This window comes from Tripterygium wilfordii, chromosome 3, assembly GCF_013401445.1.
Source record: "Tripterygium wilfordii isolate XIE 37 chromosome 3, ASM1340144v1, whole genome shotgun sequence".
Taxonomy (NCBI): Eukaryota; Viridiplantae; Streptophyta; class Magnoliopsida; order Celastrales; family Celastraceae; genus Tripterygium; species Tripterygium wilfordii.
This window is the reverse complement of record NC_052234.1, coordinates 11,123,351-11,139,639: the sequence shown is the minus strand read 5'-3', so window position 1 is coordinate 11,139,639 and position 16,289 is coordinate 11,123,351. Positions and strand designations below refer to the sequence as shown.

General features: G+C 37.1%; 4 protein-coding genes and 1 pseudogene across 4 annotated transcripts; 1 reads left to right on the top strand and 4 right to left on the bottom strand.

Annotated features, from left to right (window-relative positions):
• Positions 1–528: 528 nt before the first annotated feature.
• Positions 529–1,851, top strand: LOC119995041. The gene has a single exon (XM_038841400.1). It carries the CDS (start codon positions 1,197–1,199, stop codon positions 1,671–1,673), a length of 477 nt encoding a protein of 158 aa, XP_038697328.1. The 5' UTR covers positions 529–1,196; the 3' UTR covers positions 1,674–1,851.
• Positions 1,852–1,999: 148 nt separating this feature from the next.
• On the bottom strand, positions 2,000–6,558 carry LOC119995042 (annotated as a pseudogene).
• Positions 6,559–6,600: 42 nt separating this feature from the next.
• LOC119995043 (heme-binding-like protein At3g10130, chloroplastic) lies at positions 6,601–7,580 on the bottom strand. The gene is made up of 3 exons (XM_038841401.1): positions 7,227–7,580; positions 6,994–7,064; positions 6,601–6,838 (listed from the first exon to the last, which is right to left on the bottom strand). Exons 1-3 carry the CDS (start codon positions 7,435–7,437, stop codon positions 6,800–6,802), a joined length of 321 nt encoding a protein of 106 aa, XP_038697329.1. The 5' UTR covers positions 7,438–7,580; the 3' UTR covers positions 6,601–6,799.
• Positions 7,581–8,209: 629 nt separating this feature from the next.
• Positions 8,210–11,220, bottom strand: LOC119989348 (ABC transporter G family member 9-like). The gene is made up of 5 exons (XM_038834802.1): positions 11,007–11,220; positions 10,718–10,923; positions 9,821–10,616; positions 9,280–9,608; positions 8,210–9,158 (listed from the first exon to the last, which is right to left on the bottom strand). Exons 2-5 carry the CDS (start codon positions 10,814–10,816, stop codon positions 8,496–8,498), a joined length of 1,887 nt encoding a protein of 628 aa, XP_038690730.1. The 5' UTR covers positions 10,817–10,923; positions 11,007–11,220; the 3' UTR covers positions 8,210–8,495.
• A 1,275-nt stretch (positions 11,221–12,495) lies between these two features.
• LOC119987720 (1-(5-phosphoribosyl)-5-[(5-phosphoribosylamino)methylideneamino] imidazole-4-carboxamide isomerase, chloroplastic) lies at positions 12,496–16,272 on the bottom strand. The gene is made up of 8 exons (XM_038832644.1): positions 16,072–16,272; positions 15,901–15,962; positions 15,612–15,819; positions 15,160–15,245; positions 14,599–14,700; positions 14,241–14,374; positions 13,422–13,470; positions 12,496–12,897 (listed from the first exon to the last, which is right to left on the bottom strand). Exons 1-8 carry the CDS (start codon positions 16,196–16,198, stop codon positions 12,721–12,723), a joined length of 945 nt encoding a protein of 314 aa, XP_038688572.1. The 5' UTR covers positions 16,199–16,272; the 3' UTR covers positions 12,496–12,720.
• Between the last annotated feature and the right edge of the window lie 17 nt (positions 16,273–16,289).

The following is a 16,289-nucleotide window of genomic DNA, read 5'->3' as shown; positions in this document are numbered from 1 at the left end:
GAGGATTTTAAATACACAATATCACAAATCATTCAGTGTGGCTATGACTTTTCAAGAAGAATAGAATTTATGCAACACAATTATGTTCTCATGCATGCAAGCTTCGCCAAAACATGTGATCAGACTATTAAAATATACGAGATAATCATCAATATCATTCACAAAAAAGGATGAAGATAAGCTTATCTCTTGTTTACAAGCCTGTTCATGCAGAGCTTGAAACTTGACTTGTAATTCGTATATTGAGCTCCACGTTCACACGTTCCATAGAGCCAAAGTTGGGTTTGTTTGTACTGCATCCATTTCTGAGATATAATACAAAAGTAATTAACATGCTTGTCAAGTTCAAACGATCCATAAAAAATTTAGTACACTTACAGAAAATCTTCAGTTTGTGTACAACATGAGTCTGCATCAGCAAATAGATCCATTTCATCAGCAAAAAAAGGAGCTTTTTTGGCCAAAAAATGAACGTGAAAGCAACAGCTAAATAAAGTGGATTCATACCCAACCTACCTCATTTTGTAAAATTTAAACCATTGATGTTACTGCTGGAACGGACAGATCAGATAGCAAATATGGCACAAGTACAAGTAGAGAACCAAATCCACGGTGCACAATGGTCAACCATGAAGTTGGGTGGCCCTAATGGCTTCAGGCTCAATGTTTCACTGTTACAAATTGTCTACGTCTGGTCACAGTCCACTAGAAATCTAAATGATGTTAACATGCTTTCTGATATGTCCCATTGTAAGTATTAGTAACTCAATGAGCCTACTCAGTAACAACTAAAAAAGTGATACATTGGATCAATTCAAACATAATTAACAATAATGCACTCTGCATAGCTCTTAGCATTATAAAAGCTATCTAATTACTTTCTATCCACCTTTTACAGCCTAGCCAATCTGCTTTAGCCCGCGAAAAACCCTTGTTAGTTCCCTAAAGCTTTAGAGTTCAAAAAGGCATGACTTACTTGCGGCGAAAACAAGTCCAATATACACACCAACAAAAACCAACATATGGGGTCCACACTCCAGAGGGTGCTATGGTCCTATTGTAATATTTGAAGCAAAGTGGGGTCTTCATCCACTTTCTATATATATAAGGAATTTATTCTCTAACAATCCTCGCTTCACATACCAACCCTTGTATCCTTCTCTTGTTTCACTAACAAATGAGCGATAAGCAGAACCATGGGAAACTGCCTAGTCGTTGAAGATAAGGTAATCCGGGTAATGAAGCCAGACGGGAAAATTCTTGAGTATAGAGCACCCATCAATGTAAACCAAGTGACCTCAGAATTCTCCGGCCATGCAATATCTGATTCGCTTCAGGTCATCCATCATCATCTTCTGCCTGAAACCAAACTGCTTGGGGGTCACTTGTACTACCTAGAACCTCTTCCATCCTCACCCCCAGAAATTAGAAAGAAGAAAAAAGTGAGATTTTCTAATCCAGAAACAGAAGAATCTGGTGTAGTAAGGATTAAGATAATTATCAGCAAGCAAGAACTACATGAGATTCTGCAAAAGGAAGGAGTTTCTGCTGATGATATGCTCTCTCATCTTCAATTTCCAGAGAAAGTAAGTAAGGTCGATAGATCAAGTGAAGAAGAAGAAAACAGCAACAGATGGAAGCCTGCCCTAGAAAGCATAGCCGAAGTAAACTAGTACAGTGCATCCAGTTTAGTTAGACTTTTTCTTTTCTCTGTTTTTATCACATATACATACAATACTATAGTAAGAGAATAACAATAATTTGACGCTTGTTTTCTCAGAAGAAAGGCTTAAAATGTGATGTCTATACTGTATTTGGATCGTAAAAAAGATCTGTGGAGTTACCCTATTATACCCAGTCCCCAGTCCATTGCATTCAACCCACTCTTTTGTCCCACGTGTGTTTATGAGGATTTCGAACAAGTCGAACGTTTGAGTCCTCTCACATGATAGAACAACTAATTAAAATAAATATTATTTATAAAAAAGAAGGTTTGCTGAGAAACCAGCATAATAAGGAAGAGCCAAAAAAAAATATAAGTCAACAAGACAGAATGGAAACACTATCAACCTTACCTACAAAGATCTATGATTACTCCACAATTTCCAAGTAAGCTTACACGTCAGCATATACAGAATTCAAAAAGAAACTTATTTTCCAGGTTGCATCACATATCAAATAGAGTCACGTAACTAATTTGTCACATATGATCATATATTAAGTTGAGACAAAACATAAGCATTGAAGGGAAAGGATACAACAATACATGACAGAGTTTATCCCAGTCTATCCTCGCCAAGTCGCTGAAAAGGAATCTGAAGAAAAAGAAAGGATGCCAATGATGGCGTTAAATCCACTTGCAATAACTAAGTTCTTCTCCTAAATGGCATATTAAGAATAGAATATAAATATTCATCTTTAGCATCCTACTATCATTATGGTTATGCTATTACTCCAACCATGATGGCAGTGGTGCTATTGCCTGTAGTTAGTAGGCATGTGATGCATTACCTGAGTGCACAACAATACATGAAAGAGTTTTATCCCAGTCTATCCCTGCCAAGTCGCTGAAAAGGAATCTGAAGAAAAAGAAAGGATGCCAATGATGCGTTAAATCCACTTGCAATAACTAAGTTCTTCTCCTAAATCGCATATTAAGAATAGAATATAAATATTCATCTTTAGCATCCTACCATCATTATGGTTATGCTATTACTCCAACCATGATGGCAGTGGTGCTATTGCCTGTAGTTAGTAGGCATGTGATGCATTACCTGAGTGCACAAGCCCACTTTGACCTAATAGAGATGTATAAATATAGTGGAAGAAAATCTTTGCCCTTTTACTATGCATGAGTCACGATGCATAAGAGAAATTTAATACACTCATTAGAGTCCTTTGACACTCTCCATGTAAGAATAAACTCTCAACTTAGCCACGAATGGAAACAACAATACATGAAAGAGTTTTATCCCAGTCTATCCCCGCCAAGTCGCTGAAAAGGAATCTGAAGTAAAAGAAAAGATGTCAATGATGCGTTAAATCCATTTGCAATAACTAAGTTCTCCTAAATCGCATATTAAGAATAGAATACAAATATTCATCTTTAGCATCCTACTATCATTATGGTTATGCTCTCCAACCATGATGGCAGTGGTGCTATTGCCTGTAGTTAGTAGGCATGTGATACGTTACCTGAGTGCACAAGCCCACTTTGACCTAACAGAGATGCATAAATATAGTGGAAGAAAGACTCAGTACTTGGTCTTTGCCATTTACCAACATGAGTCACGATGCATAAGAGAAATTTAATACACTCATTAGAGTCCTTTGACAGTTGACACTCTCCATGTAAGAATAAACTCTCAACTTAGCGACGAATGGAAACTTCTGCACGTCCCTGGGTTACAACTTACAAGTATGTGCAAGTCATGAATAAACTCTCAACTTACAACTATTGCTACCCGCTTGCACTACACGATCATTTCCAGATAGGCTTCCCACACACGGATCATCTTTTGTTACCCTTTTGATCTTCAAGGAATAAGCTTCCAAAAACTTAAAGACAAAATCGTCAAGTTTGAAAAATATCATAAACAATTCACCATTTTATAATGTGAGCATCTGTTAATCATAATCATGTTCTCGAGAACATACTGAACATAGGGTCCTAACGAGAATTTCAAGATAACCTGATAAACATACATAGGCCTATGGGGTAATTATGGATTTTGTTTATAAAGTGGTTAATTTCCAATATTTATATTATTAGGATCTCTATTCTGTCTCTTGTTTTCTTGTGTAGGTAATCGGACATTTGTACTCCACTATAAAATTAATCATTCATGGAATAGTTACAACACATAGAACTAATAATATTTTTGCAATTATGAAAAATTACAAAAAACACATAAAATTTTTGTCATAAGAATGGGTTAAAAGCATTTGTAACACCAACTGTTACAATGATCCTGCAGAAGAACTTCGCTAGTGGAGTTATTTCAATTAAAAGTTTGTTTCTGGATGGAAAATGTAACAAATTTCACATTACATTATAACAGAAGCGAGGAGAATCAGGAATTAGATCGAGTATTTATAGAAGAAAGATTTAGGGCTTGTTTTAAAACACTAGAATAGGGCATTTTAGTTAGACCAGGTTTCAGAATTTAAAAACTAAGGTCTATTGATGTTTGCTGTGGGTGGCAATATGGACAGTAGCACAAGGTCAATGTAGCTAAAATGAAGAAAAGAAAAAGAAAAGGAGGGAGGAAGGGAACAAAAAAAGATCACAGTAAACATGCATTTTCCAAATTAAACCAATTACTCTATGTTCCAAGAAAATAAGATAAGATATAGCCAATTAGGTATTCAAGAATTGACAGCAGGACAAACCTGAAAAGGCAATGACAGAAACTATTTTTCTTTGCACCTCTTTGATCCTCCCAGAACGATCTTTAGGCAATGGCAAGTTTGCACTATACTTTGACGGCATGACAAAAGACATCTGCCGCTTATCCTGACCTGCCAGCTATGTACAAATCCACAGAATTAAATAAAAATAAATAGTAAAGGACAAACTACAGTTGTAAGATTTCTAAAAAGGAAACATTTGAAGCAATGCATTCAACCAACGTTCATGTGTGTGGTGGTAGAATTTAAAGAATTTGTGATCAACTACAGTTGTAAGAAGATTTCTAAAAAGGAAACATTTGAAGCTGTGCATTCAATGTTCATGTGTGTGGTGGTAAAATTTAAAGAATTTGTGATCAACCGTGAGATAGACAAATAAGGAAAGATGCAAATCCACAGAGTAATCAGCTTACATGCAAATTTAATGGATACCATATGCCAGTACCACACTACAAGTTTGATGACGTGTTGAAATAAATAGCACAAGGAATGTACTCAGATGGCAAAACTAATTTTTTTGGGATATCATCAAAGTAAGATGAAGGAAACTCTTTCCCTTTGGTTTAGTGCGAACAAAACTGTATGGAGGGATGTTAATAAAAGGTATAGGTCATATTGGATACAATTACCAATTAAAGTTTTATGTTTCTGTTTGCTCCTGGTTCTATATCCTTGGTGTCTTTTCAACGAAATTGCTTACCATTAAAAAAAAGGAAGGGTATGCAAATGGAGTGGGATCCCTCCAGTAACAGGTAAATCCCAGTAGTCTACGTGCTCGCAGGATACAAAAAGTGGGATCTGCCCAGTGAATTGGTCAAGCATAATACGACTTAGTAAAACATCAGATGAAGCTTCCATCCATTCTTATAAAGAAATTGGTGGAGGCATGAGTCATGACTCATGATTACTCCAAATAAATTTCATCTACAGCATATTTATTGACGATGCACGTCAAACATACAATTTATAAATATAAGGTCCATCAAACTTACCTTCTTTGTAATCACAAGGGTAGTCATATCTGTCATCTCTCCATCAGATTGAGTCTTCCGAGTTCCAAGTAAAAACTGAGGTCGTCATCTCCATTCTCTCCTTTTTGTTGTGTTCTAGAAGCAGCACAAAATCCAGCGTAGCAAATTAACAGCACTAAGTTTGTAACATACTGAGACAGAAGCATTACTATTTCATTCCATCAAACTTAGAAATACCTTACCAAACAGGTACTCTGCTAGGACATCGAAGGATTGCGATGCACCATTGAAATCAAACCCAATCTTCCCAGGCGGAGGCATGAGTCATGACTAACCCAAATAAAACTCATATACAGCATATTTATCGACAATGCATGTCAAACATACAATTTAGAAATATAAGGTCCATCAAGACGTACCTTCTTTGTAATCACATGGGTAGTCATATCCATCATCTCTCCATCAGATTGAGTCTTTCGATTTCCGAGTAAAAACTGGGGTAGTTATCCATTCTCTCCTTTGTTGTGTTCTAGAAACAGCACAAAATCCAGCATAGCAAACTAACAGCACTAAGTTCGTAACAGACTGAAACAGAAGCATTACTATTTTATTCCATGAAACTAAAAAAAAAAACTTACCAAACAGCTACTCTGCTAGGACATCGAAGGATTGCGATGCACCATCGAAACCAAATCCAGTCTTCCCAGGCATGGTCGTTTCTGCCATGTAGTATGGCTACATCCACCATCACAACCATGATTTTAAAAACATATGATCAAGGAGGACACAAAATGTAGAGAGAAACAAAGATATGTTCCAAAACACGATAACAAATTCCAAAGACAGAATTGATAACTACATCGAACAGAAATTACTTCAACTTCTCTAATCTCGTACTCTTCTCCGGTCTCTTCTACTTAAGACTTTATATGCAACTGTCTCAAGATTCGGAACCGCATAAAAATAGACACATAAAGAACGCTAATACAAAACCCTAGCTCCAATTACAAGGAATACAAGAGAGTAGCGACTGCAATACAAACTAGAACACGATATAAAATTGAAACAAACAAATACCAGCCATTAAAGCTTCCTCCAAATTCCGGTCCTCAAACCTCTTTGGAAACACATATATTTCGTGGTTTCACTCACCACATCCATCACAACTGAGTGAAGAAAGGGCCAAAAGAAAAAAAAAAAAAAAAAAAAAGATCAGCGAAGTTTTGAATGGACTGAAAAAGAGAGTAAATAAGTTAGTAAAAGTAGTTAAACGTAGAATTGTTGGAGCAATTGCTTCCCTTAGAGAGGAAGGAAGCCTGGGAAGCTATAGCGAAGACGAGAGAGACTCGAGCTTCGAAGGCGGACATGACTCTTCTCTGACGTAGGGGCGTGGTGGGCGTCCTTGGTTTTAGTAGGATTTACATCCACCATCTTTTTGTTTCTGCTATGTAGTATGGCTACATCCACCATCACAACCCCGATTTAAAAACATATGATCAAGGAGAACACAAAATTGAGAGAAAAACAAAAAGATGTTCCAAACGACGTTTCAATAACCACAATAAAAAAAATTCCAAAGGCAGAATTGATAACTACATCGAACAGAAATTACCTCAACTACTATAATCTCGTACTTGTCTCTCCTACTCAAAACTTCATATTCAACCGTCTCAAGATCCGGAACTGCATGAAATATATACACATAAAGAACGCTAATAAAAACCCTAGCTCCAATCACAAATAAGGCAAGCGAGTAGCGACTGCAATACAAACGAGAACACAATATAAATTCGAAACAAACAAATACAAGCGAATAAAGCTTCCACCAAATTCCGGTTCTCAAACCTCTTTGAAACACATATTTCGCGGTATCACTCGCCACATCCATCAAAACTGAGGCCAAAAGAAAAAAAAGGATCAGCGAAGTTTTGAATAGACTGAAAACGAGAGCAAATAAGTTAGAATTGTTGGAGCAATTAATTTCCTTAGAGAGGGAAGAAGCCTGCTGGGAAGCTAGGGCGAAGACGAGAGAGACTCGAGCTTCCAAGGCGGACATGACTCTTCTCTGACGTAGGGGGGCGCGGTGGGCGTCCTTGATTTTGAGTAGGATGTACACGTATATATCAGCGAGAGCATCTTCGTTTGGCTTGCAGACTAGTTACCGTTGCAGAGAAGTACTATTTTATTGGTTTTAAGGGAACTTTGGTTCGAATTTTGCGGAAAAATTATAACAAGAAGGAAAAAACTATTTGTCCCAACAATTGGTGGCATAAAGTGATATCAGTTATTGAGGTGTATGAGCAGATTAGAAGTGTAAATGATGACCTCACTTATACCTTTAATCTATTTTATACACCTCAACAATTGAAATACCAATTGTTGGGACGAATAATAGAACTATAACAAAAATCAACGTGTTTAACGGCTTTATCGATTTTAAGGAAACTTTGGTTCGAATTTCGTGGAAGTATTAACAAAAATCAGCGTGTTTAACGGCTTTATTTGCTTTTGTTTTCTCTTTCTCCATTTAAGGAAACTTTTTATGACATTGAAGGAAAGTATTTCGCGTTCACCGACTCGCTTGATTTCCTTCTCTCTTTTCGGCCATCGTTGCAACTCATGAAAATAGAATTGAGGAGGAGAAAATAATGTTCATTCTTTATGATTTCGGAGTTTTAAAGCCTTTCTATTTTTTCTCAAAAGAAATTTATGCTACCCATTACCCGGTAATATTCATGAGTGTGATGAATCCAAGGCAACACTTTGTATGATTATTAATTTTTCTTTAACGAAGATCTAAGAAAAGAAAAGAAAATATAATATTCTAGTTTCAGGGAAATGATATGTTATTTATTGGCTAATGTAAGGTTTTTTGAGTAATGTAAAAATTAAGAAGTAGTCAAGTAAGCATCATATAATCTACATGCATGCTCGGGCCGTCAGGCCTAGACGGTTTCTTACCTGACAGTGGAGGTCAAAATCCAAGGCGTGGTTATAGCCTATAAGGGTCTTCATAATTTAGGCATCACAATATGTATAAAAAGTAAACATACAAAAATCTCGATTTTTCTGTCTTTTTTGTTTCCTCTTGTACTTGAGTAACCATATACTTTCCTACTTCTTGGTCACTCCCATTCTCATGAGAGCAATGTAAGCAACCACTCGATAACCAACAAGCATAATGACCAAAGCAATCACCGAAACAACCTGTCCATCAAACCCAACGGCCTTTATAGCAGGAAACTCTCCCACAATACACAATTGGCCTTCGCCGCCGCAAGGGTACGTCTGATTTGCCTTATATTGCGACGCCAGTAGGAGCTTCAAGGAGTGATAGTTGATGGAAATGTACTTAATCCAACCAATAAAGGGTGGCACTTTCTGGACATAGAATCCGCCAGCTAATTGGAAGGATAACATGACGACCGATGCAAATGTCGGGGCTATTTTTTGGTCCATTATGATTGCACCAATTGCAAGCCCAAGGCCTTGAGCTACTAAGACAACAAGTATTAGAATAACAAATAAGGACTGGAAGAAGTTCCGGGGGTTGGGGTTGAGCCCTCCCATCCAGTATGTTATGATCATACAAACTGCTGGCATGGCAAGGTCTATTGGAAGAACACCTAGTGTTCTTGACATGAAGTAGGACGATAGCCTGTACATTCTCGACGATCGCTCCTTTTCCAGCATCATTCGTTCTTGGGGAAATGTCGATATGGCCTGCATCATTGGGACCGCACTCCATAATCCGGTGAGAAAGAAGAGGAGACCAACCTGTAAGCATCACCATGTAGAATTAGTTCTCTGTAATAAACTCTTTAACATCGTAAGTAAATTTTCTAGTATTTCTGTTAGAGTATGACATGATGCTGGACCGGGACCATCGACAACTCACCTGATCTTGAAGATGAGAAACATTAGATTGCCACCACAGTAAACCTGCAATCACAGCCATAGTTAGGAGTTGGCCAATGTGCAGAGCGGTGAAGGTCTCGTGCCTCTTCTCTTTGAACCCTCTCCTCAATAACACAGTAAATTGTTGCCACCAAGTCGTAGGCCACTGTCCGAATTTCCTGGCTTCCACTTCAATGTCATTATAACTGGGATGATCATTTGTTTGTTGAATTTCCAATTTCAACTTGTTGGCAAGATTGGTCTTATATGCAGTAACCAAAGTCTGCTTAACAGTTGCTTCACTATCACATGAATCATCCGATGTAACACCTGTAGTATTTTTATTCCCAATTGAACAATGGGAAAACACAAAGTAGGTCAAAAGATGCTTGAAGAAAGAATGTCAAATACCATACAGTAAACTCCATTTTCATCTGTCAGTGTCACGCACATGTATGCAAGATTTGAACAACTAAGTCAACTGTGATAACAAATATAACAACTTTATCATGTCAAGCAGAATTAGTGGATATTTCACCTACCATTAGCCAAATCTAGAAGAAAATCTGCAGGATTCATGGCGACTGAAGGCGTGTAGCCAATACTAGCAAAATAATCCATAGCTCTTGATCCATCTCCGAAGTACAAAGGGTTTCCTTCAGACAACACCAGCACCTTATGAAACAAATAAAAAAGCTTACTTGAAGGCTGATGTATGGTCATCACAACAGTTCTCCCTCCTTTGGCTAGCTCCCACAACGTTGACACAATCTTTTGAGCAGTCGTCGAGTCAAGCCCTGATGTTGGTTCATCCAAGAACAATAGGCTCGGATTTATAAGCATTTCTTGTCCTACACTAACCCTTTTTCGCTCCCCGCCCGAAACCCCTCTCAAACGTGGACCTCCAATGATGGTATTCTTACATTTTGTTAACCCAAGTTGGGTTATCACATTCTCTGCTTCAGTGATCTTGTTCTGTTTTGTGAGGTTGTTTGGTAGTCTAAGAAGAGCTGTGAAGACTAATGTTTCGGTCACAGTCAAGTGGGGATAAAGAACATCATCTTGAGTGACAAATCCAGTGTTTCGCTTCATCGAATTCGAGAACGGCTTGCCATTGTAAGTTATGGTTCCGCTGATCTTCCCACCAAGTCTGCCTCCTAATGCTGTTAACAGAGTTGTTTTGCCACTCCCCGATGGACCTAACATGGCTAATACTTCTCCAGGATGAACCACTCCTGTCATTCCTTTAAGAACCATTCTTTCATCTTCGGAATTGGTTTTCCTTCGAGACAAACATGATGCTTTGTTCACTTTGACTTGGTACACGACATCGTCAAACTGTACAGGCATTTCATCAAACACTTTGTTCAGAAACATGGAATACGTATATAAATCAATATAAAATTAATAAACTGGCTCTGTTTTGGTCAGAATCAAACCTTTAGCGTCACAGGTTGATTGGGTTTCCTAAAGATTGCCACTGTATTTGATTCTTGATGCGCAGATTGTGATTCGACGTCTGCCATCTCCGCCTCCATCGTGTCTGTATAAAAAATTGTTGTATTCTTCTCTCCCCCTCTTCTTTGTTCTGATTCTCTCCGTTTGTATTTGTTCTGTTGTGCTTATCAATTCTTCACGATCATTCCTTATTACAAAAGCAAAGCACAAGTCAAAATAGAGACCAATTGAAATAATTGTTTGACTTCCATTTTAAGTTGAGGCATTCACCTATAAATATTACCATAAACGATTTGGTTTTCTTTCCAAACAAATCTGATATGGTTTTTGATGGGGAATATTTGCAACCCTGAGTTAATTAAGTACACTCCAAAAAATCTAAAAATAAAACTCAATCTAACAACACCCTAATTGACCATATCAAATTCCCTTCTCCTTGTTCCCTTACAAAAACACCATCACCACCTCTTTCCTGGTTCACCATCACCACCTCTTTCCTAGTTCACCATTACCACCTCTTTCCTGGTTCAAGACACTATAACTATTGGAGTGAAGGCTCTGAGATCGTGGGGGAACACGTTGATCACTTGGATCCCATAAATTTGGGGTTTGGTTCCATCTCTTTTCGTCACCTTCGATGAAGATACGAACTCATTTGTAATTGAAACCACAAGAGGTCTGTGAGATGGTAGGAGACATGGTGGTGATGGGTTGGGGAGATAGATCGCATCTTCTTAATCGATTTGATTACGAAAAAGAGTTGATCTACAAAATGGGTATTCTTGCATTTGTTCTTCTTTTTGTTGATCTACAAAAGAAGAAGAGCTACGATGTTGATGATGATTTGATGAAGGGTTAAGGGATAAAGTGACGGCTCTTTTGGAGGATATGAGGTTAGGGTTAGGGTTTGATGAAGAAGAGTTATTTTGTTTTTTTATTTTTAATTTTCTTTAATCTCAGTCATTGGTGAGATTCAACGACTAAGATTATGAGGTGTAGTTTGTAAAATTTGACAAAAACACAAATTGGAGTATACTCATAAATGTTACTATTTTGACTGGAGTTTATTTAGAATGAGATGTGCTTAGTTAAGTAAGGGGTGCAAATAATCCTCATCATGGTTTTTAACCTCTCCATACCAAATTAGTTAACGCAGACAAAATGAACAAAAGAAAACAGTAACAATCAAACCAACGTTTGATGAAAGAGTAACCCAAAATCAACAAAAGAAAACAGTAACAATCAAACCAATGTTTGATGGAAGAGTAACAGTGGAATTCACCAGAAAATTGAGAGAAAGCTTTTTAGGGTTTTGATATAATGAAAGATAATGACCACTAAAGCAGACTACGACGTCAATATAATGAAAACACAAAAATGTAAAGTTATAAAAATACCCCTAAAAATAAAAAAGATCCATTTGAGGCCCAAACTCAGCCCTATATCATGATTTAATTAGATTCGGGGTAGGTCTAGGTCCAGTGTTTAGGGCAAAAGAAACAAATCTTTGATAGCATTAAATACAGATTTGGCAAAAGAAAAATATTTCACAAGCGTTGACAATACATATGCATGTACAAGCAGCAAATGATAAATTGAGAATGTAATAGTAAAATAGAGTTTGAACTTTGAATTGGTTTCAGTCAAATCTGTATTTAGTTGTTTTTTTTTTTTTTTTTCCCAAAATCAAGTCTGTATTTAGCTTAATTACCTTGTTTAGTAGATAGCCACAGAGAGACATAAATAAATAGATCAAAGATATTGAAATGAAAATAGTATATTGCCGGGAACCTGACGAATTGGTTTAGTCACAGAACCTATCACTACTACAATACCAGCACTGGTTTATTACATCTGACAGAACTTCTGTCTTTTGGACAAATGAGTGCAGTTTAGTAAGCAAGGACTCTCAAATTTCATGATTTCCAGTAAAACCAGGGGGAAAATTGGCAGTCCATGGCAAATGTTTAAAAGCAAGACATTGCTAAACCATCAAGGCCTGCTGCTGGGTATGCCATGCGACGACATCTTTGTATGCTAAGTTGCCCCCGAAGATGTCGAGGGCGCTGCCCACTGTAACGTCCACATTTCCATTACCTGCATCCTTTATCCTCTCCAGGTCAGCCATCACTGTGACACCACCCGCATAAGTCACCGGTATCTGGCACCAAAATTACCAATTTTTCAACAATGTGCAAACGTAAATGACAAACATGGAAGGACATAATCAAATGCAGTCGAGGGCTTGATCCAATAATCGAAAGCAATGTATGTCAAAGAGGACTGTTCAGTTAACTGCTTTAGTCAGTTTGACACATAAGTTGATGAAAGATTGTTCAATGACTCCAATCTGCTCACCCTTACTTAACTTTTGTCCATGTTAAAAAAAGTTAAGTACCTACTATCTTTTGATGCTTCTGACCAGGTTATCACAAAATTTTCTAAGGTAAACAAGCTTAAGTTAATTAACAAGTCATATCAGCATCCTGATATAGGATACATACAAGGGCAGGTAATGGGCAAAGAAAATTCTCCAGCTATTAGTAAGTATACTTGGGCAGTTGACAAGATAAAGCATTATCATTAAGCTATGGTGCCTAGTAGGGAAGACAAAAGGACAGAAAGAAACTAGAAGAATACATGAGATATAATAACGAAATCACATATGCAAAAACCAAAACCAACCGGTGAGTATCTGCCAAGCAATGCCACAAGCTCTTCATCGATTCCCAACCTGCAACAAACACATGGTTAAATAAGAATAACCATATAAGACAAAAGGTAAAGCATGAAACAATCAACTGTATAAGGCCAGTGTTCTAGTCCATGCTATGCAGCAAAGCTCTTATTCCGAGAAGCCAATACATATCCACATGAGATTGAAATAGTATAAACATCTGAAAAATCATTTGGTGACAGTTGCCTGATCCCAAGGCCCAAAAACAAATAAATAAGGCCAAAATTCGGCTGTTGTATACTATTATAACAATTGAAAGACGAAAATAAACCAAAAACTGCAAAAACCTATTTTAAAAAAAATCCTGCCAGCCACTATAGTATTTCGTTCTCTTTTTAATATTTCCTTTGTAGGGATCGAACGGTTTATCAGCATGCGATGAACTCATAACATTAATTATTTTCAGTAGCAAACAAATGCATCCTTAAGTCAGCAGATTTTATTTGTCTTGGGGTCATCAGCTTACTCTAGTATAGAATCAAACAAAGACAGGAACTTCAAGTCTTAGGAATTAGGATTTCTATTCTAAATATTATATTATTATAAAAGATTAAAATACAGAAAATTGGAGCACATCTTAAAAAGCACAGAGCAAACATTAATTGAGGAAATTTTATTGAGAAGAATACTAATTTCTATAAGCTATAGTCTTAATGGCTACTATAGTTTACGAAGACTATGGTTAATAAAATGCAAAAGAGTATGAGACATAGCAATCAAATAAAAGTTTAATTAATGTCAATAATAAGGAAAACTCTAGGACTTACTTTTTCCCTTCAACATCAACCCCGTGAACTAAAAACTCATCCGCATAACTTGCAAGAAATTCCAATACCTTCTGATCAAGATATACATCACTGAACTTCTGCCATCTATCAGTGACTATCGCATATTTACCCTCCTGCATGGGATTTAAAGAACTATTATGGAAGCCGGGGCTTGAAATCTGAGGAAGTTAAAAGCAGTAACACTTGAGCTCTTCAAACATGATTTGATTTGTAAGACACAATTCATAAAATATGTAAATCATAAACAAAAGGCTTATTTGTGTTAAATTAAACTCATATAAGTCATAATAGGTCATCCTCAGCCTCACCAAATTGAGACAAGCTATTGATTCCATACCTTCTTCCTGCAGCTAAGGTCCAAGATAAGCCTCTGCTTCCCAACAACACCGACAAGATCTTTAAGCCTATCAAGGTCCATTTGTCCATTGTTGAATACATACTATAAGAAAACCAAGTAGTATTATTTAAGCTATTCTACCAAAAGAATATCAAACTAGATGATTGTCTAGATATGAATATCATCTCAAACAACAGAATTGAGAGGCCATGCAACATTATTTGCAAGAAGAATGGAAATAAATTGTAAAATTTTCTCGTCATGTCCCCTTCAAATGCACTATCTGAATGTACTACTATTATCTGTAGATTCTATACATAGTAATATACTATAAACTTAACCAATCATCAGATGAATTTTCATACAAACCACAGAATTTTCTGTGTGTGCAAATATCTAAACATGTTTATAAGAAAATAAGGCATATGAGCGAGGCAGGAAGGAAATGAAAGAGAGAGAAATTAAAAAAAAACATATCAAAACGTAGTAAGCAATTCTCATAAAAAACAAGTTCATGTTACAGGGCAGAGGCTGGAATAATAATGAAAGATTACGACGTACTGAAGTAACAATAACATGGCTCGCTCCTTCTTGTATGTAACTTAAAGCATTGTCTGAATTGATCCCACCCCCAACTTGCAGCCCGCCTATAATTTTCCAGTCCTCGCAGTAAGTTCAGCAGAGGAAAAATCTGTAAGTATTAAACATGATATCAACAATAAAGACCAATACATGTAATAGCATATTCTCAAGCACTCAATGCAGGCAAACAATAAGAAACCAAACTAAACATAAATGCCATTCTGAAAATCCAAACATTCTCATGTAACACCGTGAGAAGTATCGATATAACACACTAACCATCTACATAAACATGAATCAATGCCCAGATATTATTTTTGCTTAATCAAACATAATTTGTTACCCAATATCCTGAAAACACCAACTAATACAGACACAAAATCAGAAAGGAAAAAAAAAATCAATCACAACTAAAAGCAAAATGGACACACCAGGATAGGCATGCAATGCATCAAAGGATGCAGATTTGCTCAAAGGATCAGCTCCGAGCATAATCACATGACCACCGGCAAGCCCATCTTCTTTATACAAGTTGGCGTACTCTGCAGCTGACTTATCTGATTCAAAATTCGTCACTAGAGTCGACCCTTCGTCCTTGGAGTCCCGAAGAGTAGACCCAACAATCTGCTTCACTTTCCCCTGAAAAAAAAACACTAATTGAAACCCACAGAGAAAGTTCTTGTAAATGTTAAATTAAGCTTCTTTGTCAACAGAACGTACTTTGTGTATATCGATACAAGGTCGAAATCGAACGGCGCACCGAACAGAAAGCCCTGAAGATTCTATAGCAAAACAACAGCAAGAAGAAAAAAATCAGACCCAAAAGAGCATTCCCTTTTTAAAAAAGAAAAAAACAGAACGAGCAATTAGTACAAGACAGAGGGGGCATACTGGAGAGTGTTGAAGGCAAAGTTGTGATGAATCTGTGCTCTTGAGAGCCGTGAATCGAACGGTCGAGATTTCTCTGGAGGCGAGCCAGGCCAGAGTGTGACGGGGTTTGGAAGGTACAAGTTCTCATCTTGATTTCGAACAAGGGCTGAAGAAGTGAGAGACAGAGAACGGAGGAGATTTCTGAAGCAGCCAGGTGCGGAAATTTCGCTGATGGCGTT